The 22,977-nt window shown below is 41.3% G+C and overlaps 1 protein-coding gene across 2 annotated transcripts; it reads right to left on the bottom strand.

Annotated features, from left to right (window-relative positions):
- Positions 1-1,448: 1,448 nt before the first annotated feature.
- PLAC8L1 (PLAC8 like 1) lies at positions 1,449-21,841 on the bottom strand. 2 transcript variants are annotated; one of them, XM_033180772.1, is made up of 4 exons: positions 21,621-21,841; positions 15,545-15,681; positions 2,604-2,740; positions 1,449-1,710 (listed from the first exon to the last, which is right to left on the bottom strand). In XM_033180772.1, the coding sequence occupies exons 1-4, from the start codon at positions 21,740-21,742 to the stop codon at positions 1,570-1,572; spliced, it is 537 nt and encodes a 178-aa protein (XP_033036663.1). In that variant the 5' UTR covers positions 21,743-21,841; the 3' UTR covers positions 1,449-1,569. The 2 variants fall into 2 exon arrangements, with proteins under 2 accessions (XP_033036663.1, XP_033036664.1); XM_033180773.1 differs by having other exon boundaries at positions 1,457-1,650.
- Between the last annotated feature and the right edge of the window lie 1,136 nt (positions 21,842-22,977).

Below are 22,977 nucleotides of genomic sequence, written 5' to 3'. Positions count from 1 at the left end.
GCCAGGCAGTGTGCTAAATGTCTTGATTTACAATCTTCATGCCCTAGGAGGTCAGTACTATCACCATCCCACTTCCTGGATAAGGAAACTGAAACAGAGAGAGGTTAGCAAGTTTGCCTATGGTTGTATAATTAGTAAACAGAGGAGGCGTTTCAGGCTGCAGAGCCCAGGTTCTTCGGCACTGTTTGGTGCTGCTGCCCTAACAAAAACATCTACCAAACATGGTAGATGGTCGCTTCCTAGGGCTGCTAAAATAAGTGATCACAAACTGGGTACCTTAAAACAACAAAAACTTATTCTGTCTCGGTCTGGAGGCTAGAAGTCCAGTATCAAGATGTTGGCAGGGCCATGCTCCCTCCAAAATCTCTGAGGGAGGATTTTCCCTTGCCTCTTCCAACCTCTGGTAGCCCCAGGCATTCCTGGGCTTGTGGCAGCATCACTCCCATCTCTGCCTTTGTCTTCACATACGTGTCTTCCCTCTGTGTCTCTGTCTTTGTGTCTTTTTCCCTCTTCTTGTAAGGACACCAGTCATACTGGATTAGGACCCACTCTAATGATCTCATTTTAAACTAGTTACAATGGCAAATACCCTATTTCCAGATAAAATCGTATTCACAGTTACCAGGGGTTAAGACTTCAACATATCTTTTGGTGGAGGAGTGGGAGGTGGGGAACACAATTCCACCCACAGCTGTTGCTACCTGAGGTTTTGAACCTGGGGCCTGAAGAAGATTTGTTAAGTGTTACAGAGGTGTTCAAGATGGGCACCAACCTGAGACTTTCTCCTTGAAGCAATCAGACCTGAAGAGTTGGGACAAGGGAAAGACAATTGCTGATGTGTTTCAGTGACATTTCCAGCCAGTCCAGATGCTAACTAAAGTTAACCACCTCCTGCCCCATCCCTGATACTCTGAGGAAGGTGGCTTGACATAAGAAAGCCACATAACAACTCTTCCAGCTTCTCAGACATCTCTCATGAAAGGATGGCAGTAGAAATCTGGAGGGGAAAATGCAAGCTTCCAAAACTCCAGCAGGGGAGGGGAGGCATAAAACTCACCTCTAGGCTGGGCGTGATGGCTCACGTCTATAATCCCAGTACTTTGAGAGTCCGAGGCAGGTGGATCACCTGAAGTCAGGAGTTCAAGTCCAGTCTGGCCAACATGTTGAAACTCCGTCTCTACTTAAAATGCAAAAAGTAGCCAGGTGTGTTGGTGCAAGCCTGTAATCCCAGCTACTCAGGAGGCTGAGAGAGGAGAATCGCTTGAAGGCGAGATGGTGCCACTGCACTCCAGCCTGGGTGACAGAGCCAAGACTGTCTCAGAAAATAAACAAACAAGAAAACTCACCTCTAGATCTACTTTATATGGCTGGACTGGAATAGCAAATTCAGACAAATGATAAAGTCATCAACAGGGAAATATGTAAAGAAAGAAGAACAGTAGAGACAATAGGGGGGAAATCATTTATTTTTATACCATTTCAGTAAAAACTTAGGAAAAAGCAATTGTTCTACTCAGAGGTTTGAGAGGAGGGTGTTGGGGAGTAAGGAAGAGGAGTTATCTTGCTCTGTCAAACCAGGGTGTCCTTAGTCATTGGGACTGCACAGATTTCATACACTTGGGAGGTCCTCATCTTGAGTTCACGGGCCATCTGGCAGATGGAAAAAGGCCAACAGCAGTGCACCGCCAGCCAGTCTTCACACAACGTGCCCTAGGGCAAGACCAGAGTCTGTTCTGTTGTAGTCACACAGGCTCATTTTTCTTCCCCAGGGACCTGTACAATATTACCTCCTGGCCCTTCAACCACGACTTCAAAGGTTCACTAACATCCTTAAGCCAATGCCCAGGGACACTAAGTTGTATAAGTGCCAAGCAGCTGAATTGCTAATCAATACCTGCGATTCAGAGCCCTGCCCTTAGGACCTCTGATATGGGCCTTTATAATTGAAAACACTGATTTCTCTATCAACTTCTTGGTTCTTTCTCTTAGGACCTAATATTTATAATTATTTATTTCTTTGGAGTAGGTAATAAGTGCACATGGCCTAAAATTTCAGTGTAAGAAGGGATAGGAAGTAAAAAGCAAATCCCTCTCTCCAGCTGTCCCCAGCCATCCAGTTGCCTGCCTGGAAGTAATCATTGTTACTAGTTTCTTGTAACCACTTCCAGATAAATTATTTGTCTACATAAACGTACACATATAAAGTCTTTTTAAATAGTTCCATACTTCTGTGCTTTACTTTTTTTTTTTTTTTTTTCACTTAAAAATATATCAGTCTGGGCCAGGCATGGTGGTTCACACCTGTAATCCCAGCACTTTGGGAGGCCGAAGTGGGTGGATCATTGAGGGCAGGACTTTGAGAACAGCCTGGCCAACGTGGCAAAACCCCATCTCTACTAAAATAATATGGTATTTTAGTTAACTTATACTTCCTGGTAAAGAATAAAAATTTTAAATATATTTCCTTTCTCAAAGTTTCCCACTAAGCATGGTATGCTTCGACAATCTCACCCACCCTTTTTTTATTTGAAAAATCACAGGTTTGGAAGGCATCTAGGTTTTCATACAGATTCAGGTTCACTTATACCTTCAAACACACTTACCTGTATTTTATGTCTCTCCCTGGTGCCAATTCTCAGTGCAAAGGTGGACCCAGGTAACAAGGGCCAACAAAGACACTCTCCATAATGCCTGGCGATGTCACACTCAAGACACATAGGACAGAATAGACCACAGAAACCTGTCAATAACCACATCCAAAAAAGCCAAGCTTCTCAGATTTCTTGGAGCAACTTCACATCTCAAAGAATATTTACAACTTTATGCCGCCAGTTTAATGCTGCACTGTCTCCCTACTATCAGACACTGAGAATAAATAACCAATTCCCAAAACTCATTGTATGAAAACTGCCATAACTGAGCCACATCAAAATTGCCTTCTTTTGTTAAACCTGATACAATTCTGTTAGCATTGACTATGGTAATTGTTTTGTTCCTGTTAAGAGAAAAAGCATCAAATAATTTTTTTACAGTTGAATCATAACTGTTGCTTCCATTACGTTCATCTATCTAATTTCAATATTTAAAATAAACATGGTATACTCTTGAATAACAGACATCTATTTCCATAAGTGTAATTGAAAGGTCTTTTATAGTACACTGACTCTGCCTCCTATTCTTATCAGGGCTTTATTCTATTTCTCAGACCAAGTTATTCAAATTTATGTTAGTGTCTTGGAGTCACTGACATCTGCCAGTTTCAATCTGCAAACTATTAGGGGCTTGTTTCCTTGAACATCGACTAGAAACAATTTGTCATTTATTAGTTCACTCATCTTTACTGATATTGTTTTCTACACACTCTGCGTGAACCTTCCAACACAGGGATTCTATTCTAAATATGTTTTGGGTCACAGACCATTTTGAGAGTACAATGATAGCTATGAACTCAGTCCACAAGGGAAAAGAAAACTACACACACATAGACATGCAAAATTGTGCATTCAATTTCACGGAGTTCATGGATTCATTGAAAATTATTAACAGACCACAGGTTAAAAACCCCTGATACACAGTTAAGATGTCATCTAGCATTGTAAAAGATGACAACTCTGATGAATGCAAATAATTAGGACTGTGAAACCTCAAAAGTTCCAAGCTAACCATAATCTCTAAAAATTTTTTAAATATTTTATGGAGGCATAATTTTTATATAAGAAAATGCACAGGCCATACGTGTTCAGTTGGATGAGCGTCAACAATCACATATACCCAAGTAGCCAGACGTGTGGAACATCGCTCTCACCCCAGAGCTCCTGTGTCCCTTTCCAGTCAACCCCAACCCTCCCGTTGCCCACTAGAGGCAACCATTGTTCCAATATCTATTCTTATAGATGAGTTTTGCCTCTTCTTGGACTTCACATAAATGAAATCATGTTTGCTTTTGTATCTGACTTCTTTCATTCAACATCATGTTTTTGATGCATCTATGCTGTTGTGTGAATGTCTCTTTTTTCAGAGTTGAGTCATATTCCATTGTATGAATATTCTACAAATTGTTTCTCCATTCTCTCATTGATAAACATTTGATTATTTCATTTTTTGCTATTATTAATAAGACTGCTATGAAGACTCATCTGTAAGTGTTTACACAGGCGTATGTTTTTATTTCATCTGGGTGGATTCCTGGAAGGGGAATTGCTAGGTTATAGGGTAGATATATGTTTAACTTTGCAAGAAATGACAGACAGTTCTCCAAAATATTTGTACCATTTTAGACTCCCATCAGCAATGCATGAGAGTTCTATTTTGTTTATTTATTTATTTATGTATTGATTGATTTTGAGGCAGGGTGTCACTCTGTCACCCAGGCTGGGGTGCGGTGGCACCATCATGGCTCACTGCAGCCTCAACCTCCCAGGTTCAAGTGATCCTCTCATCATCTCATCCCAGCCTCCTGAGTAATTGGGACTACAGGCATGCACCACCACATCCAGTGTATTAGTCTGTTCTTGCATTGCTATAAAGAAATACCTGAGAATGGGTACTTTACAAAGAAAGGAGGTTTCATTGCCTTATGGTTTCTCAAGCTGTACAGGAAGCATGGCAGCTTCTGCTTCTGGGGAGGCTTCAGGAAACTTACAAACATGGCAGAAGGCTAAGGAGAAGCAGGCATGTCTTACATGGCCAGGGAAAGAGGAAGAGAGCAAAGGCAGAGGTGCTACACACTTTTAAACAACCAGATCTCATAAGAACGTACTCACTATACAGTACCAAAGGGGGATGGATCCAATTGTGATTGGATCACGGTGGCAGCTTCTAATGGTTTGGCACCATCCCCCCTTGGTACCATATAGTAATCTCAGGGCCCATCTCCAACATGGGGGATGACAATCCTATGAGATTTGGTGGGGACAGATCCAAACCATATCACCTGGCTAACCTTTTTTCTTATTTTTTGTAGAGATGGGGTCTCCGTATGTTGCCTGAACTCCTGGGCTCAAGCAATCCTCCCATTTTGGCTTCCCAAAGTACTGGGATTACAAGCATGAACCACCACTCCTGGCCAAGAGTTCTAATTACTCCACATCCTCACCAACACTTGCTATTGTCAGTCATTTTTATTTTAGTTACTCTAGTGAGTGTGAAGTAGTCACCATTGTCTTTTAGTGCACCAGACGCAAAGGCTTACATACCATGACACCAGTACACTGAAGAGCTTCCTGACAATGGCCTGTCTCTGGCTACCCCTTGTTCTCCCACAGTGAGCACTTCAAAGTCCCACTCCCAAATTCAGTGACAAAGAGGCAAAAAGCTAGGAATTCTGTATCTTAGACTCTCCAAGCCTCCAGGACTCTGAACTTCAACTTCGAATAGTGGATGAAGTAGCACAAGCATACAAAGGGCATGAGAGATGGGGGCAGGGAAGGAAGCAGCCTGCCTTTGAAGATCAGAATGTCTATTTCATCTATTTGGGAGTCTCAAGAGAGTCACTAAATCATCTACTGTAGACATCTCTTGGCCCAAAGCAAACTCTGAATTCAGTCTCAAATAAGACTGGGATACTTCACCCTACATTTAAAAAGTAATCTCAGGTAGATCAGCAGGTCCCACCCAGCCTGGATACCTGGTATGAACAGCTTAGAGGACAGCAAATGGTCCAGTAAATTTACTGAGAGTACACAGTACTCACACTGCATGCAACCTTGAATTAGGGGATTCTGAAATCACTGGCACATAAAAATCAATCAACTCTCACTTTACGTGTGGGTTACAAAATAGTGCAAATCCCTGTAAATAAAAAAAATTAATCAAAACATGCTTAATTGTAAAGCTGACAAACTAAGTGACTAATAAATAGTGTTTACACGATTGCCTCAGCTGCACCACTTTAACTGACAAAGAGAAGTGCCCACCATTCTCAATAAGTATTTTGTACAGAAATTGTTTAAGTGCATTTGAACTCTGGCACCATATTTTTACGACTCATATGCTTTTTTTTAAAAAAAAATGCTTTTGTTTTTATTTTTAATCTTTTTTGTCATATAATCATGTTATCTAAGTGTTCATTAGGGGGTAGTACTAGATGCTGAAAGAAACATACCTCAAATTCAATTACTGTACTTTGAAGCAGAAATCAGATGTGATTTTAAAAAAACACTATGAAGGACAAATTTTTATTATATAATAGCTAATATTTATACAGAGTTCACTATGTACCAAGCCCTGTTAAAATCACCCTGCACATATTAACTCATTTAATCTTTGCAACAATCCTACAGGTACTCTTCTTATCCCCATTTTACAGATGAGGATACTGAGGCCCAGAAGATTTAAGTAATTTGTCCAAATTCACACAATTATCAGTGAAAGGCAAAGGTGAGATTTAACTCAGGCAGTCTGGTTCCAAAGTCTGAACTACTATACATATTGCCTTATGTTCTCATGTTTTATGTATCTATCTATTATGCCACAGTGGTTGTGGATTGGTGTGCTAGACAGTATCCTATCACTGCTGTGCATTTATTCCTGTGGAGTAGTCTTAAGTCAGGCAACTATTTTTTTTCCAGATGAAGTCTTCCTCTGTCATCCAGGCTGGAGTTCAATGGCACAATCTCGGCTCACTGCAACTTCCACCTCCTGGGTTCAAGGAATTCTCCTGCCGCAGTCTCCCGAGTAGCTGGGAATACAGGTGCTCACCACCACGCCCGGCTAATTTTTATATGTTTAGTAGAGACAGGGTTTTGCCACGTTGGCCAGGCTGGTCTCAAACTCCTGACCTCAGGTGATCCGCCCACTTCAGCCTCCTGAGGTGCTGGGATTACAGGCTGAGCCACAGCGCCTGGCCTCAACTTCTTTAAGAAAGATCCTTTCATCAAGTGTTGCTACTCTGTACTGTGAGGAATGCAGTGGGATATGGACACACTGTCAGGTCACACCCCAAGAAGGGATGCACAAAATCAGGATGATGGGATCCTTTGTTCTAAAGACTCTCTAGGAAAAGACTTTGCAACACATATCACAGGCCAAGGATAAGTATCTAGAATATATAAAGAACTCTTGGCCAGACACAGTGGTTCACGCCTGTAATTCTAATACTTTGAGAGGCCGAGGTGGGTGGATCATTTGAGGTCAGGAGTTCGAGACCAGCCTGGCCAACATGGTGAAACCCCATCCCTACGAAAAATACAAAAATTAGCCAGGCAGTAGTGGCGTGCGCCTGTAAGCCCAGCTACTTGGGAGGCTGAGGCAGAAGACTCCCTTGAGCTTGAGAGGTGGAGGCTGCCATGAGCCGAGATCGGGCCACTGCACTCCAGTCTGGGCAAGAGAATGAGACCCTGTCTCAAAAAAATAAAAAAATAAAAACCTACTTCTGCAAATCACCATATAGAAGATTAAACAAAAGAAGAAAATGGGCATAGGACATGGGCAGGTAACTCACTGAAAAGCAAATACAAATGGCCAATAATGAAGGCAAAAGTTGCTCAATGTCATTGGAAATGAATACTAAGACATCCAGAAACCACTTATTATCCATGATAATGTCAATTTTAAAAAATTTGTCAGGCCAGGGGCAGTAACTCACACCTGTAATCCCAGCACTTTGGGTGGCCAAGGAGGGCAGATCACCTGAGGTTGGGAGTTCAAGACCAGCCTGCCCAACATGGCAAAACCCTGTCTCTACTAAAAATACAGAAAATTAGCCGGGCGTGGTGGCAGGTGCCTGTAATCCCGGCTACTGAGGAGGCTGATGCAGAAGAATTGCTTGAACCCAGGGGGCGGAGGTTGTAGTGAGCCGAGATCGCACCACTGTACTCCAGCCTGAGCAACAAGAGCGAAACTCTGTCTCAAAAAAAAAAAAAAATTGTTAATATGATATATTGTGGGGAGTCATGAAGAAATAGGTACTCCACACACAGATGGAAGTAGAAATTAGCACAGTCACTTTGGAAAGCATTTTTGCTGAATCTATGAAAATGTTACATCCTCTAGGACCCAGTGATTCCACTTATCAGTGTCCACCCTGGACCAATGCTTATCTTATACCTGCTCACAAAGAGGCAGGTACAAGAATAGTCAGTGCTGCATTACTTGTAACTTTAAATTTAAAACAACATGAATGTATATTAATAGACTGAAGTACAAATAAACTATAATGGTACAACAATACATACTGTGGAATACAAAAGATCAATTAAGAACCAACAGAGTGCCGCCACGGTGGCTCATGCCTGTAATCCCAGCACTTTGGGAGGCCAAGGCGGGCAGATCACAAGGTCAGGAGATCGAGACCATCCTGGCTAACACAGTGAAACCTCGTCTCTACTAAAAATGCAAAAAAATAGCCAGGCGTGGTGGCGGGTGCCTGTAGTCCCAACTGCTTGGGAGGCTGAGGGCAGGAGAATGGCGTGAACCCGGGAGGCAGAGTTTGCAGTGAGCCAAGATCGCGCCACTGCACTCCAGCCTAGGCAACTAAAAAAAAAAAAAGAACCAACAGAGTTAAATCTCTAAGACAAATTTTGAGTTTAAAAAAATCAAACTGCATAATGATATGCACAGCATAATACATAATACCATTTATATTATAAATATAGAGAAATATAGAGAAAAAGATCAGGAAGGAAACTCTCTAAGATTTCAACACTTTGGGAGGCCAAGGCAGGAGGATCACTTGAGGCCAGGAGTTTGAGACCAGGCTGGGAAACATAACGAGACTCCATCTCTACAAAAAAAAAAAGAAATTAAAAATTAAAAATTAGCCAGGCATAGTGGCATGCACCTGTAGTCCTAGTCACTCTGGAGGTTGAGGCAAGAGGATCACTTGAACGTAGGAGTCCGAGGTTATAATGAGCTGTAATTATGCCACTATACTCCAGCCTGGGCAACAAGCAAGACCCTACCTCTATAAATAAATAAATAAAATTAAAAGAAGGGACATGCTTCCCTTTTCTGTAATGTTTCATTTTTTGCAAGGTAAATATATTCATTTGTTACTAGTAAAAAAAAAAAAAATTGTTTTTGTCTTTTTTTTTAAGGAGCTCAGTTTCAAAAGGGGTAAATTTAGCTTCTTCCTCTTACACCTAAAGGCCTGGTGGTTATGTAAGCACCCACAGTATAAATGATCCAGGCCTGTTCTCTGAGATGGGCTCCACCCACATGTGTGGAATATTGCTCATCATTCATCCTTCTAACTCATAGGAAAGTCAAGAGAAAAAAAAGAAACCTACACAAAACCAGAGTGTGGAGCCCCAGAGAGTAGAAGTAGGAAAGGTGGGTGGAAATTTCAGCGAGGCACATTTCAGATCAATTATTTCAAAAGAGGCAGAACTTTCTAACAATGAGATGCTCAGAAAAGAAATGGGTCATATTCATACATTGCTGGTGGGAGTGTAAATTAGTACAACTTCCAAATGGAAAGTCATTTGGCAACATCTATCAACATTTAAAATAGCACATACTAGGCCGGGCGCAGTGGCTGAAGCCTGTAATCCCAGCACTTTGGGAGGCCGAGACGGGCGGATCATGAGGTCAGGAGATCGAGACCATCCTGGCTAACATGGTGAAACCCCGTCTCTACTAAAAAATACAAAAAACTAGCCGGGCGCGGTGGCAGGCGCCTGTAGTTTCAGCTACTCCGGAGGCTGAGGCAGGAGAATGGCGTAAACCCGGAAGACAGAGTTTGCAGTCAGCTGAGATCCGGCCCCTGCACTCCAGCCTGGGCGACAGAGCGAGACTCCGTCTCAAAAAAAAAAAAAAAAAAAATAGCACATACTATTTGACCAGCAGGTTTATTCTTTAGTGGTTATCCAACAGACATACTCACACACATGCAAAATGACATCTGTGCAGTAATATTCATATAGCATTGGTTTGAATGGCAAAGTCTGGAAACCACATAAAGGTCCATCAGTGGAGATTTTCAGATAAATAAGCTATGGTACATTCATACAATGGAATCTCTGCAGTTTTGGTTTTTTTGTTTTTTGGACAGAGTCTTGCTCTGTCACCCACGCTGAAGTATAGTGGCACAATCTCAGGTCACTGCAATCTCCGCCTCCTGGGGTCAAGCAATTCTCCTGCCTCAGCCTCCCAGGTAGCTGGGATTACAGAAGCACGCCACAAATCCTGGCTAATTTTTGTATTTTTAGTAGAGACAGGGTTTCACCATATTGTCCAGGTTGGTCTCAAACTCCTGACCTTGTGATCTGCCTGCCTCAGCCTCCCAAAGTGCTGGGATTACAGCACTTGGCCGAGTCACAGCGCCTGGCCGAATCTTTGCCGAATTTTAAGAAATTAGCTCCAGATATGTTGATATGGTCTGATCACCTAGATATGTTTTTTTCTTTTATACTTCTTTCAGAAGAATGTGATGTGAGATATATTATTAAATTAAAATAAGCCAAAGGTGCTAGACAGTATGTGTTTACAGTGCTACCACTTGTATAAATTATACACACACACACATACACAAGCAAAACATCTAGAAGAATACATACCAAAATATTAACGATATTTATCTCCAAGAGCTGGGATTATAGGATGCTGTTTTTTTCCTTTATAGTTTTTTGCATTTTTCTTTTTTATAATGATTATATAATACTTTTATAATTACACATCTATTTTAACTTTTTAGATTTTTATATCCGTATAAGTATATAGACTATATCTGGACTCAAGTACAGGTATTTGACTCTGGAGAGAAAAACCAGGTGGATAGAGGGCAAGGATGGAGTACTACTTGCTTTTCATATACGAAAAAGGTAGGTACTTTTGAATTCTGCATTATGTGCATGGCAGTCTATTCAAAATAATTTTTTAAAGTGGTGAACTGGGTCCAAAGAAAATGAGCCCTCCTCCCTGGAAGTGCTCAGAAAGTCAAGGCTTTCGGGTCTTGGCATGTTGCAGAGGGGATTTAGGCAAACAGATGGGGGACCAGACAAGGTGACTCGCAAGATCCCTTCTAACTCTGAGGCTCTATGAGTTTTTCAATTAAATACGACAAAGAAGCAAGTGAGAATACAAGTGAAAATTCATTTACATGTTATTCAGCAAATATGTTTAAGTGTCTCCTATGGTCTAACTGCTCTGCTGGGCGTCAGAGAATTGAACAAGAAAACTGTGGTCCCTGATTTCAGGGAGTCTACAGGTTACGTGAGATGCAGTGTGGGGACACAAATCCCAGTCCAACGTCTTCTCATGACTCCTTCCTTTTCCAGAAAACCAGGGAAAATTCTGGTTTGCTTTCTTCTTCCCACCTTGGGTATCTGATAATTCCTACTACACATCAGTCTCTTTACTGCCTGGTGCTTACAATGCCCGCTACAGGGAAGCTATTTGAGTGGCTGATTCTTTCCTATCTTTCAGGTAACAGCTTAAGTCAGCTCCTCAGAGAGGCTGTCCTTTACCCCATTCTCCTGTAATTTCCTTTCATAACACTTTTAAATTTCTTCATGGCATTTCTCACAACTGCAATTATTTTGTTTATAGATTTTTGTTGTTGTTTTGTTTTGTTTTGTTTTGAGACAGTTTCGCTCTGTCGCCCAGGCTGGAGTGCAGTCACACAATCTTAGCTTACTGCAACCTCTGCCTCCTGGGTTCAAGAGATTCTCCTGCCTCAGCCTCCCATGTAGCTGGGATTACAGGCATGTACCACCACGCCCAGCTAATTTTGTATTTTTAGTAGAGATGGGGTTTCACCATGTTGGCTATGGTTGGTCTCAAACTCCTGATCTCAGGTAATCTGCCCGCGTAGGCCTCCCAAAGTGCTGGGAGTATAGGTGGGAAGCCACCGTGCCCGGCCTATAGATTTGTTTATTATCTATCTCCTCTAAGATACTGTCTCTGACCTATTCACTAATGTGTCTATATCACCTACCTTATGTCTATACATGGGAAGAAACTCAGTAAACATGGTTGAATCGTGAGCTGAATTAGGAGTTGATTACACCTTCCGCATAAACCTTCTCTGAGGCCACATCACAAACATTCCCAAAGCTGGACTGCCCAGTCTTTTACTCACAATGCCACTTAGCAGCCACTTATTTCACTTCAGTTTAATCTTCACATCTGAGCTCTCAGCTACCCTATCTTCAAAGGACACAGAGACACCCATTTGCTAATCCAAGTGCAGTGTGAATTCAGATGAAAGCACAGAGGTGGGAAGAAGGAGGCACTTAAAATACATAATTACAATAAAATGAAGAAGCAAAATGTCAAAAAGAAATGGAAATCACTGATGTTCATAATGTACCCTTTGCTTAATGGATGACAAATTGTAGCAATAATTCTCAGCATCTGATGGAAAAATGTCCCAGGATGGAAATCTGGCATGGAACAGTCATGAGAAGATCTCCCTTTGTTCCCAAGTCTGTCAAAACGATGTACACAGTGATTTACTCGAAATAAAACTTCGTGGATAAAACAATCCCCAATTAAAAGTCTTTCTGAATAAGGCGGGGAAGAAATCCAAGACTTGTAGCACTCACACTCCAGCAGCATCCTCAGAATTACAGTGTAGATAATGAGTGTACACAGTAATATATTACCTTTAGGTTTTCTTCTAAGACAATTAACATTAAAACACTATGAGCAGTCACAACATGGAAGCACAACTAGGGAACAAAAATTACGACACAACATTCAAGATCACCTTGAACCCTATCCATGGCCTTTCCTTCGTGCCAATTATAAAGAATATTGTATTTCTCCACATATCCTTCCTTCTCCCCTTGTCACTAGCATGGGCTCTCAAGTGGACAACCAGGGAATCCTCAGGAAGTGTGGTTGGTGTTCCTGAGCGTTGATGCGGGTTGAGAGCAGAGGTGAACAGTGAAGCAATGCTTGAGGCAAACAGTATGGCTGAGAAGTGAGAATTCCTTGACCAGCTTTTCTAGGTGCTCTTAGGATTATGTAGAAATCATTCTGCAGCATCTAATACAAACCTTCTGACTCATCCACTCTTTGCTCTCAATATGCTGAAGGATAATTTTTTTAAATATCAGTAATATTAATAGCTAAGATTTACTAAGGGTATTGTAATGATATTTTTTTGAATTTTCCTGGTAACTGCACCACAATAGTAAATTTAGGAAATTATCCCTTCCTTATTGTGAACCATATTGGTAGGACTATCATTCAGAGAACCCTGGCCTGGTCAAGAAGTAGGCACATGATCCAAGCTGAGCAAATAAACATCAATTCTCAGATGGGGATGACACAAAGATAAAAACATTTAAAGTTGGTCGGACTGTCAGCTAGCACCTGATAGCAATATGTCTTGTCCCTTTCTGGGCTTGGCTTTTAGCTGGCTCATTGATTCTCTGAGCTATCCTATGGCCTTCTAATGAAATTCGATGTTGGCTTATATATTCGTTTCCTAGGGCTGCCATAGCAAAATACCACAAACTGGTTGGCTTAAAACAACAGGAATTATTCTCTCATGGGAGAATTCTGGAGGTTAGAGATGTGAAACCAAAGTGTTGGCAGAGTTCATTCCTTTTGGGGTGTCCGAGGGAAAATCTGTTCCCTGTCTCTTTCCTGGCTTCTGGGGGTTGCTGGCAATTGCTGGAGCTCTTTGGCTTGCAGATGTGTCACTCCAGTCTCTGCCTCTGTCTTCACATGGCCTTCTCCTTTGTGTGTCTGTCTAAATCTCTCTCTTCTTATAAATAAGGATTGACTTTATTTTAATTCGACTACATTGTAAACACTCTATTTCCAAATAAAGTCACATTCAGAGGTTCCAAGTAAACATGCATTTCAAGGTGACACTATTCAACCTAGTACAGCTTGCAACCCTAAATCCCTAACTGATCCAGTTATGCCTCAAACCAGTGTTAAGAGTGGGTTCTATACATGACCTGTTTTCATCTTTACAGTAACCCTTGAGGTAGGCACCTTTATTATCTTCATTTTAGAGGTGGAAAAATGAAGACCCAAAAGACTCGTTCAACGTTACATGGCCAGTAAGAGCCAGAGTTAGGATTCAAGGTGTATATATGATACGAAGCTGTTCTCCTAACCACTACACCATAGTCCAGGCTTTGCCCTAGTTACAAGTGCACTGAAGTTTCCCCAACCGCCAACCATAATCTATGAAAGAAAATGGTCCACTTATTACTCTGGGGCCAGATCTGCACATTTGTGCATGGCTATTCTATGCTCTCTGTACCTTAGTACTGGGTGACTACCAAAGTCATGAAAAGAGCAGAGAATCAGGAAGAATTCTGAGAGAACCAGAGAACAGCTTCCATAATTGTCTGGTCAGAAATCCACATGGGTAGCAGTGACAGGAAGAGACTTGCCAAGCTGTGGGTCACAGGGAAGATTCAGTTGAATGAGGACTTGCTCAGAGTTCTCTGGTTGGTATGTCCTGTGAGGCTTTAGGACAAATTCAGATCTTCCCAGAAGGCTGCTATATCCTTCAAAAATATTTTACCCAGAGTCTGTTGGATTTTCAACTTAAGAGACTGACCCTCAGCCATCACACATACCCTCCCTCCTCCCAGAGAGAAGCTGTGATCCAATTGCTCCCTAGGGCAAGACCATCAGGTCCTGGAAGGGGATCCTGACATGTGGTGCCAAAGATGGGTCAGAATGTCCTAAGGTAAAAATAGAATCGATGAGCTTTGAACTCTAAGCCCAGGGGGGATTCATGCAGCCAGAAGACAGTGTTATTTGCCCCTCTTTAGAGCTGAAAAATGTCTAACCAGTGTCTGAAAGGATTTCAATCAAGGAAGGGAGTTTCTTTTTGTGATTGTTCTTGTTAATATGAGTACTATGTATTCTTCCAAGACAATTGAAAAAAGAAAAGCAAAAAGGAAATAAACATTATCCATTAACCTACCATCTGGAGACATCTGCTATAAATATTTGTATTTGTATTCATCCAGACATTTAAAAAATGTTTTCCTCTCTCCAAAAAAAATGGTATCTACTGTGCACAGTTTTGCAATGTGTTTCTTTAACTTAAAAATGTATCCAAATCATCTTTTCATCTCATTAAATATTATTCTACAATATGACTTTTCGTGGCTGTATAATAATTCATTGTGTGGATTCCTCTTGTCGGACATTTAAGTTGTTCCAGGTTTCTGCTGTAATAACTAATGCTGCAAAATTTAATGTTCCTGCTAAATCTTTGCACATGATTTATTTCCTTAAACTCCTAAAAATGTAATTACTGGGTCAAAAGCTATGCGACAGCTGAAGTTCTTTCTATATGGATTGCTAAACCATCCCCCAGAAGAGTTGTACCAATTTACACTCCCACCAGCACTGGATAAGAAAGCTCATTTTATGCCTTTGCCAACAGTGGAGTCTGTCATTTAGAAATCTTTGAAGGCACCACTTATTCTATAAAAGCATCCATATCTCTGAAAAGCAAGATTTTTCCAGACAAGGAGTACATTTGAGTCACTGAACGATTAGTCCAGTTATTCTGAAACCATTTAATTTCTGTCCTTGTGCCTGTTGTAGCTTTTCCACTCACTGATGTCTTGGAAAAGAAAACAGTAAGGAGGAACTTAAATGAGGAGGAAAAACGTACAAATTCTCCTATCTCTGCAGACACTGAAGAGACCAGTGCTCCAGCCCCCGCCAGTCTGGACAATTGCTGTGATTGTCGTCCTGCCACTGGCTCCCCGAACAGGCTGCTTCACCACAGCGCTGGCTGGTACGTGGCCCCTGGAGAGTCAAGGATGATGATTAACTTGGAAACAAAGGTGTTTCAGAACAATAACCATTAAGCCAAGTCAGAACCATAAAGAAGAGATAGGAACCCAATGATGCCAAGAGGCTCATAATTCATAGCCCAGATCGACCCTGCCATCTCCCTCCCTTCTCCTCCTCCATCATACCTTCTCTTCTGGCTTTTTGCCTCATCTCTATTAATAGAATTATTGTTCTAAATCCTGACATGCAAATTCAAGCTCAATGTCCAGTCTACTTCCTCAGTTTTTCAAATAGTTAAATTCACAAATGTGGAATCGAGGCCTCAGTTCAAATCCCAGCATTCCTGGAGGCTTGACCTTGGTTAAGTGAATTTACCTCTCTGCTTTCCATTGGTTCTGATGAAAAAACTACCTCACGAGATTATTTTGTCTATTGAAGGACATCTGATTCATTTACTGTGCCCAGGGGATGTGTGACAAAGTAACTCTGAGTGAGCTGCATCCCAAGGATTTTTAACCTTTCCTGAAGGGATACTGAGAAGGAACTGGACTGAGTGGGCAGACTGAAACCTGGACTAGGCTGTTGAAGTTGACATGGATATCATTTAAGTGAATAACCCAGACTTCAGAATATGTCTTGATATCGAATTACTGCATGATTGACCTAGTGTTGCCACAAAGTATACTTTGGGTTGATTTTCCCAGAAAGGAATGAATATTCCTATTGTCAATCATTCTGAATTAGAAAATGAAAACCTGGTGGCTGGGCTTCAAAAGTGAGGTAAGGAAAAACTTCTCTTTCCGAGGCTGAAAATCAATTTTGCCTGAACTTCAACCAAGGGCATGTTTGGAGTGATTTCCACAGTGAAGGGTAAATTGCCCCTGGCCTCATAGAAGGGGTGGGTCAAGAGCGGGGTAGAAGGGCCCTAGAATGTCTAAGCCTGTGCAGTGTGGTAATTATTCTGTTTTGTGCTTCTCTTTCAGCAAACCTCATTAAGAGTTTGCACCTGATTTCTGATGTGCTATGAAGAATTAAAGAAAGAGCCTGCCTCATAGTTGAGACAAAATAAGAGATAGCAGCATTTCTTCCTATAACAGTTGTTGCAGTAGGGTGCAAGTGGCTTATGCCTGTAATCCCAGCACTTTGGGAGCCAGAGGTGGGCAGATCACAAGGTCAAAGTTCAAGACCACCTGACCAACATGGTGAAACCCCATCTCTACTGAAAATACAAAAATTAGCTGGGCGTGGTGGTGTGCACTTGTAATCCCAGCTACTCAGGAGGCTGAGGCAGGAGAATCACGTGAACCCAGAAGGCGGAGGTTGCAGTGAGCTGAGATTGCGCCACTGCACCCCAGCCTGGGCGACAGAGCGAGACTCTGTCTCAAAAAAAAAAAAAAAAAAAAAGTTGTTGCAGTAATAGTCACCAAAGTTCAGCACCTGGGACACATGGCCTGGAGGCCAAAGCAGAACACTCCTAACTACCCTTAAGACAACATCCTGGGGGCATCTTGGAAACAGCTGTGGAGCCCATTACCTCAGATTTCTGGCAATAAAGCCAATAGAATTTCATGGTATTAGAGTATAAGTTGCACTGTGGATCTTATTAAGATCCACATCTCTTTTTCATCCCATCAATACTGATCATGTCCACACCTTCTCAAAGATGACAGCACATTAACTTGTTAAAAAAAGAAATTCCCAAGCCCTCCCTCAGACCAACTGCACAGGTTTCCAAGAATGAGGTACAGAAATCAATATAAAACAAGGCTTTCAGGTAATTTTTAAGCATTCATGCCATTCTGAAACCTGATACCAGATTTGGACACTAGTGATGGTGACCGCAGTGGTCTCCCACTAGCTAGGTGGTGATGTCAATGCAAGAGAGATGGCAAACAGTAAAAAAAGAATAGGAGAATAGGATGTAGGGATGTTTGGAACATGTCCAGTCTAAATGTCAGTGAGAATCAAGACAATACTTAACAAAGGGCTGGAAATGATGCACCAGAGCTTGGAAGAGAGGTTAGGTTAGAAGTGACCTGTCTGGAAGTGTGAAGTGGAACTATGAAATGCCCCTAGCCCTTTTATCCATTAGGCATTGTAGACAGTTCTCATGGTCTAACGAGCTTTTCAAGAAACTTCCGTGGAAAAAAATTAGCTCCAAAATATAAAAAACTGCAAATAAATTAATGCTCAATTAAACACAAAAACCTAGCATTATGTCAATTTTATTAATTGCCAAATTTAGAATACACAAATATTTAACATTTTGAAAACAATTTATAAGTTCTCATTTTGCAAAAATTCCCAAATATGAATGGTTGCAAAGAAGCAGCAACTAGTCATAAATAAATGAGTTATTCATAGTCGAACAATCTCAAAAACAAAATTATAAAAATTCTTTCAAGTATTGTACAGAAAAAAATATATATGTGGATATAACAAATGTATGGGTACATTTTAATATGTTTGTTATGATGTAAGTTAGGGCCCATTTCTGCAGACTGCATTGTATTCCCCAAAATGCATGTATGTTGAAGTTCTAGCCCCCATTGTGAATGTATTTGGAGACAGGGCACTTAGGAAGTAATGAAAGTTAAGTGAAGTTGTAGGGGTGAGATCCTGATTCAGTAAGTTTGGTGGCCTTAGGCCAGGCTCAGTGGCTCACGCCTATAATCCCAGCACTTTGGGAGGCTAAGACAGGTGGATTGCTTGAGCTCCGGAGCTCAAGACCAGCCTGAGCAACATGGTGAAACCCTATCTCTACTAAAAATACAAAAAGTTAGCCAGGCATGGTGGCATGCAGCTGTGGTCCCAGCTACTTGGGAGGCTGAGGTAGGAGGATTTCTTGAGCCTGTGAGGAAGAGGGTGCAATGAGCTAAGATTGCACCACTGCATTCCAGTCTAAGCAACAGAGCAAGACCCTGTCTCAAAAAAAAAAGTGGCCTTAAGAGAGATTGCTGTCTCTTTACATGCATGTACATAGGAAAGGCCACATGAGCACACTGCACACCAGGAAGAAAGTCCTCGCCAGAGTTCAGTTGTGCTGGCATTCTAATCTCAGACTTCCATTCTCCAGAACTGTGAGAAAATTATTTCTTTGGTTTAAGCCACACAGCCTATGGTATTTTGCTACCACAACCAAAATAGACTAAGACATCTATGCTGATTTGAATTGGCCCTGAAGAAACTACTTTTATATGTCTTATTTCCTCTACCTCCGTGTGGTTCCCTGAGGTTGGGGGCATATGCTGTTCCTCCCTGTATACCCAGTATCCCGCACACTACCCTGAAACCTCATGGGTGCATGATAAGTATTTGTTGAACTGGACCAAATAGATTCGCTTGTCTCTTCTGTAATATTTGAGTCCTCCTCAAGACTAGCTACAAATTTATGTGAACTTTACTGTGTTTCATTCTCTAGTAAAGCCACAGGTCTTGGGCATGAATTGATGAAATACAAGCAGAGCGTAGCCTAAAATTTAGCTTTCTGCATGCCTCCATACAAAGGCATTTACCTTTCAATGTGATGGCCACAAGTTGGTGCTTCCATCATTAGGCTAAGAGCTTCAATCATCTTTTAGTAGAGGGATTTCTTAGGGCTAAACGCATGGATTAGGAATGAACCATTTATAGCTTGCAGCCTAAGAATAGAATTTTTGCTTCTAACTCAGTATTATGTGTGTGACACCATTTATTATAGCAAGGAAGAGTGTCTTCTATCCATTCCAAATCAAATAACTAAGAGGACTGCTTTTCCTTAGTGGAAAAAAAAATGTTTTTTTTCTGTGTTTACCTTTTGTGTGTGTGTGTGTATTGTCTTTTTTTGAAAGAGGGTCTTGCTCCGTCACCCAGGCTGGAGTTCAGCGGCATGATTATGGCTCTCTGTAACCTCGAACTCCTGGGCTCAAGAGATCTTCCTGCCTCAGCCTTTCAACTAGCTGGGACCACAGGCACATGCCACCATCCCCAGCTAATTTTTTTTAATGTTTTGTAGAGATGAGGGTCTTGCTTTATTGTCTAGGCTGTTTGTCTAATTTTGAACTCAAGGATAAATATATTATTTATTTCCTTAATACCGAGTCTTCAGTTATTTTTATAGTAAAATGTTTGAACTGACATACATTGGCTAAGACATTTCAGTTCAAAATGATTGCTCACATGTTGTAATTAAAATAACAACCATAGCTACCTTTCACTGAGTATCTTCCATGTACCAGGAACTCAGTAGTTCATTAAGAACTGAAAGATTATTCAGGGGCTGCTACAGGTATCAGATTCAAGTACTTTTTGTAGCTTCCTAGACAGATTTTCTATATTCTACACTTAGGGAATCTTATGCTACCACTGAAGAACAGGAATGAGTATGCAAACAGTGGATGAAGCTTATGGTCACAAAGCTCTGCTAAACCAGAGAAGATGCTCATTTACCTATCAAATGTCACAAGTTCTTCATTTAGTAGAAAGAGCAAAGATTTTAATTTCAGACACAAAAAAGTTCAAATAGTTACATTCTAGTTGTTTGATCTTAGAAAACACAACTTGTCACAACCCTCAGCTCTGGTATCCTCCTCCATAAAATTGGATTTAAAATATCCTAGCTCCTCAGTTGCCAGAGTATTAGACAAGATCATGTACCTGACATGTAGTAGGCATGAAGTCGATGGCCACTGTTATTATTCTAACTTCAGGATCCTGTGTATGCTCTAGGGCATTCTGTATACTTTTCTTAGAAACAAAAGAAGGAGAAAGGAGAGCTGGACCAGGTTTTCACTTGTCATATGTGCTACCCAAATGCCTTAAGATTCAGTCAGAGTGATGGCCAGGCATGGTGGTGTACACCTAAAATCCCAGCTACAAGGGAGACTGAGGTGAGAGGATTGCTTAAACCCACTAGCAAGATCCATCTCTTTTTTCTTTTTCTGAGACAGTGTTTCACTCTTGTCGCCCAGGCTGGAGTGCCATGGTGCGATCTCGGCTCACTGCAATCTCCACCTCCGGGGTTCAATCGATTCCCCTGCCTCTGCCTCCCTAGTAGCTGGGATTACAGGCATGCACCACCACGCCGGCTAATTTTGTATTTTTAGTAAAGACGGGGTTTCACCATGTTGGCCAGACTGGTCTCAAACTCCTGATTTCAGGTGATCTGCCCACCTCGGCCTCCCAAAGTGCTAAGATTACAGGTTATGAGCCACTGCGCTTGGCCTCAGACCCCATCTCTTAAAAAAAAAAAAAAAAAAGATTCAGTCAGGGTAACCAATCATTTCAGTTGGCCCAGGACCAAGGGTTTTCCCAGGACAGGGAACTTTTAGTGCTAAAACCAGTACAGTTCCAGGCAAACCAAGATGGTTGGTGACCCTAACCCTCAGAAGCTGAGGGAGGCTTTAACTCAGGAGGCAGGAGGTTAACTCCTGCTAAAGTTTGATAGATGAGATACATACTTTTCCCCCTTTTTGACCTCACTCAATTCCTCTTCCTCTTCTAGCACAAGCCCTACCACATGTCTCCCACATGCCTGGTCCTTCAGCCTTGATACTTCATGTCACTCTTCTGTCATCACACTTGGGAGTACTGAGAAACCATTTTGTCTTGCACCTAGGCCTCCTTGAATATTTCAAATTCAGCTGAAGCCAAAACCCTTGAGTTTTTATTTCAAACGGGTAGAAATGATTGGCAGTCTCTAAAAATAAAGTTCCACTTGGTCAGGGTTCCACATTTTAAGTTAAGAATAAAGAGATACCATTTCACCCAAGCCAGCCCTTTTCTTGTCACCAGCCAAGAAAGGCCAGAAGGAACAAATCAGGTACCCTTTTCCAAGTTTACATGGAGAAAAGACAGCAACCACTTTCTTCCCAAGCCCAGTTTTATTTTCCCTGGGTCCTTGTAAGTAGAGGTTGATTTGATAGACCAACTAAAGAGCAAAAGCTAGGGGAAAAATTCATCCTATTCCCTACCTCAAGCTGGAAATAAAATATTGTTCATCTTCAGATGACATACATGACAACAGAGGTGAGTATATGTTGAGTAAGGAAAGATCCTCAGGAGACTTGAAGAAGTTACTTCCAAACCAATTCATATTGAGAAGTGTTTTCTTGTCACTTGGGCTATCCTTTTTCCCTTTGACAATAAGCTGGTTTCTAAACTTAGGATTAGTCCAAAGTGAAACATCTCTTGAAAGAATGTTCCCTTAATATTCTGGAATCTGAGGTCATAGCAGTGTAACTGACAGACATCTTTTTTCTTTAAAGATAGGTATACACCTAACTGTGGACACATTCATCTTACTAATCTATAGGGAGATACCACTGGAGTATAGAGTAAGTAGAAAAAGAAAAAGACTTACCTTTGTTGGAAAACTCTTTGTTTTAAAAGATGCCTCTAGTAAACATTTATCTAGCTAAGTGCCACTTGACTGTTCCTTGGAAGATTCCGAAGGCTGCAGATTTCTGCCATGCCATGTGACTGAGAAGCAGCAGGGACCTCTTTTCATCCCCAGAACTGCTGGTCCAATTCAGCAAGATAATGCAAGTCCCACAGCCAACCCAAAAGCGGAGCAAAAAAATGTCTTTCAGTGAAGGTATTGTATTTGAATCCAACTTATGAAAGGTGGTCTCCTCAAGTTTGAGCTATGGTAGATTGCCACAAGCCTCAAAGCCTTTTCAGAACTTCTAGAAATTCTCTGCTCTTCCATTAACTTCATTGGTAATGCCAGGAAAGTGGCGTTTCTTCTTTCCTACCCAGTCCATACGGAATCTAGTAACCAAAGCAGAGCTTGCCTGGTGATGTCCTCACAACACCTCTGAATCATGCCTCTAGAACATGTCTTATGGATGTGTGGACCCTAGAAACATTGGGAAATATCCTAAGACAAAAAATTAAGCAAAATTTCACGTTGAGGAAAGGGATCTGCAATCATAATTCGACATTACATTAGAAAGACATTAGGAGGATACTGCCAGTTATACCACATAATTCTTTTCATCAGACCCATAGAGAATGGTTGTTTAGGGTTCTGAACTTCAAAGCATTTACTTGAACCAGTTTGTTAGGAAAAGCCTATAATACCTTCCAAATCAAGATTCTTCACAAGACACAGTTTCATAACTGCCTTCAATCAAGGGAGACCAGCCTGGGCAACTTTCATTGTCTTCTTAACTGTAAGGATTCACCCTATATTAAGGACAGGTATGTTTTTTCTGCTTACTACACTATTCCAAGTGCTTACCAAAGTGTCTGGCACATAAAAAGCTCTCAATAATTTGTTGAATAAATGTGCCCTATATGAAAATTCAGGTTTATAAGAATAACAGA

Source organism: Trachypithecus francoisi, unplaced genomic scaffold, assembly GCF_009764315.1.
Source record: "Trachypithecus francoisi isolate TF-2019V2 unplaced genomic scaffold, Tfra_2.0 Lachesis_group2, whole genome shotgun sequence".
NCBI lineage: Eukaryota > Metazoa > Chordata > Mammalia > Primates > Cercopithecidae > Trachypithecus > Trachypithecus francoisi.
The sequence above is the reverse complement of the archived record's forward strand: the minus strand, read 5'-3'. Positions and strand labels throughout refer to the sequence as shown.

What these genes read in the sequence shown, in the direction of transcription:
- PLAC8L1 (XM_033180772.1), bottom strand. Translation starts at nt 21,742, where the DNA reads ATGAATTGGTTTGGAAGTAACTTCTTCAAGTCTCCTGAGGATCTTTCC. An exon ending in CTGCAGAGATAGGAGAATTT is followed by an intron (nt 2,741 to 15,544) that starts GTACGTTTTTCC and finishes GGTTATTGACAG; the next exon opens with GTTTCTGTGGTCTATTCTGT. An exon ending in GGGAGAGACATAAAATACAG is followed by an intron (nt 1,711 to 2,603) that starts GTAAGTGTGTTT and finishes GTCTTGCCCTAG; the next exon opens with GGCACGTTGTGTGAAGACTG.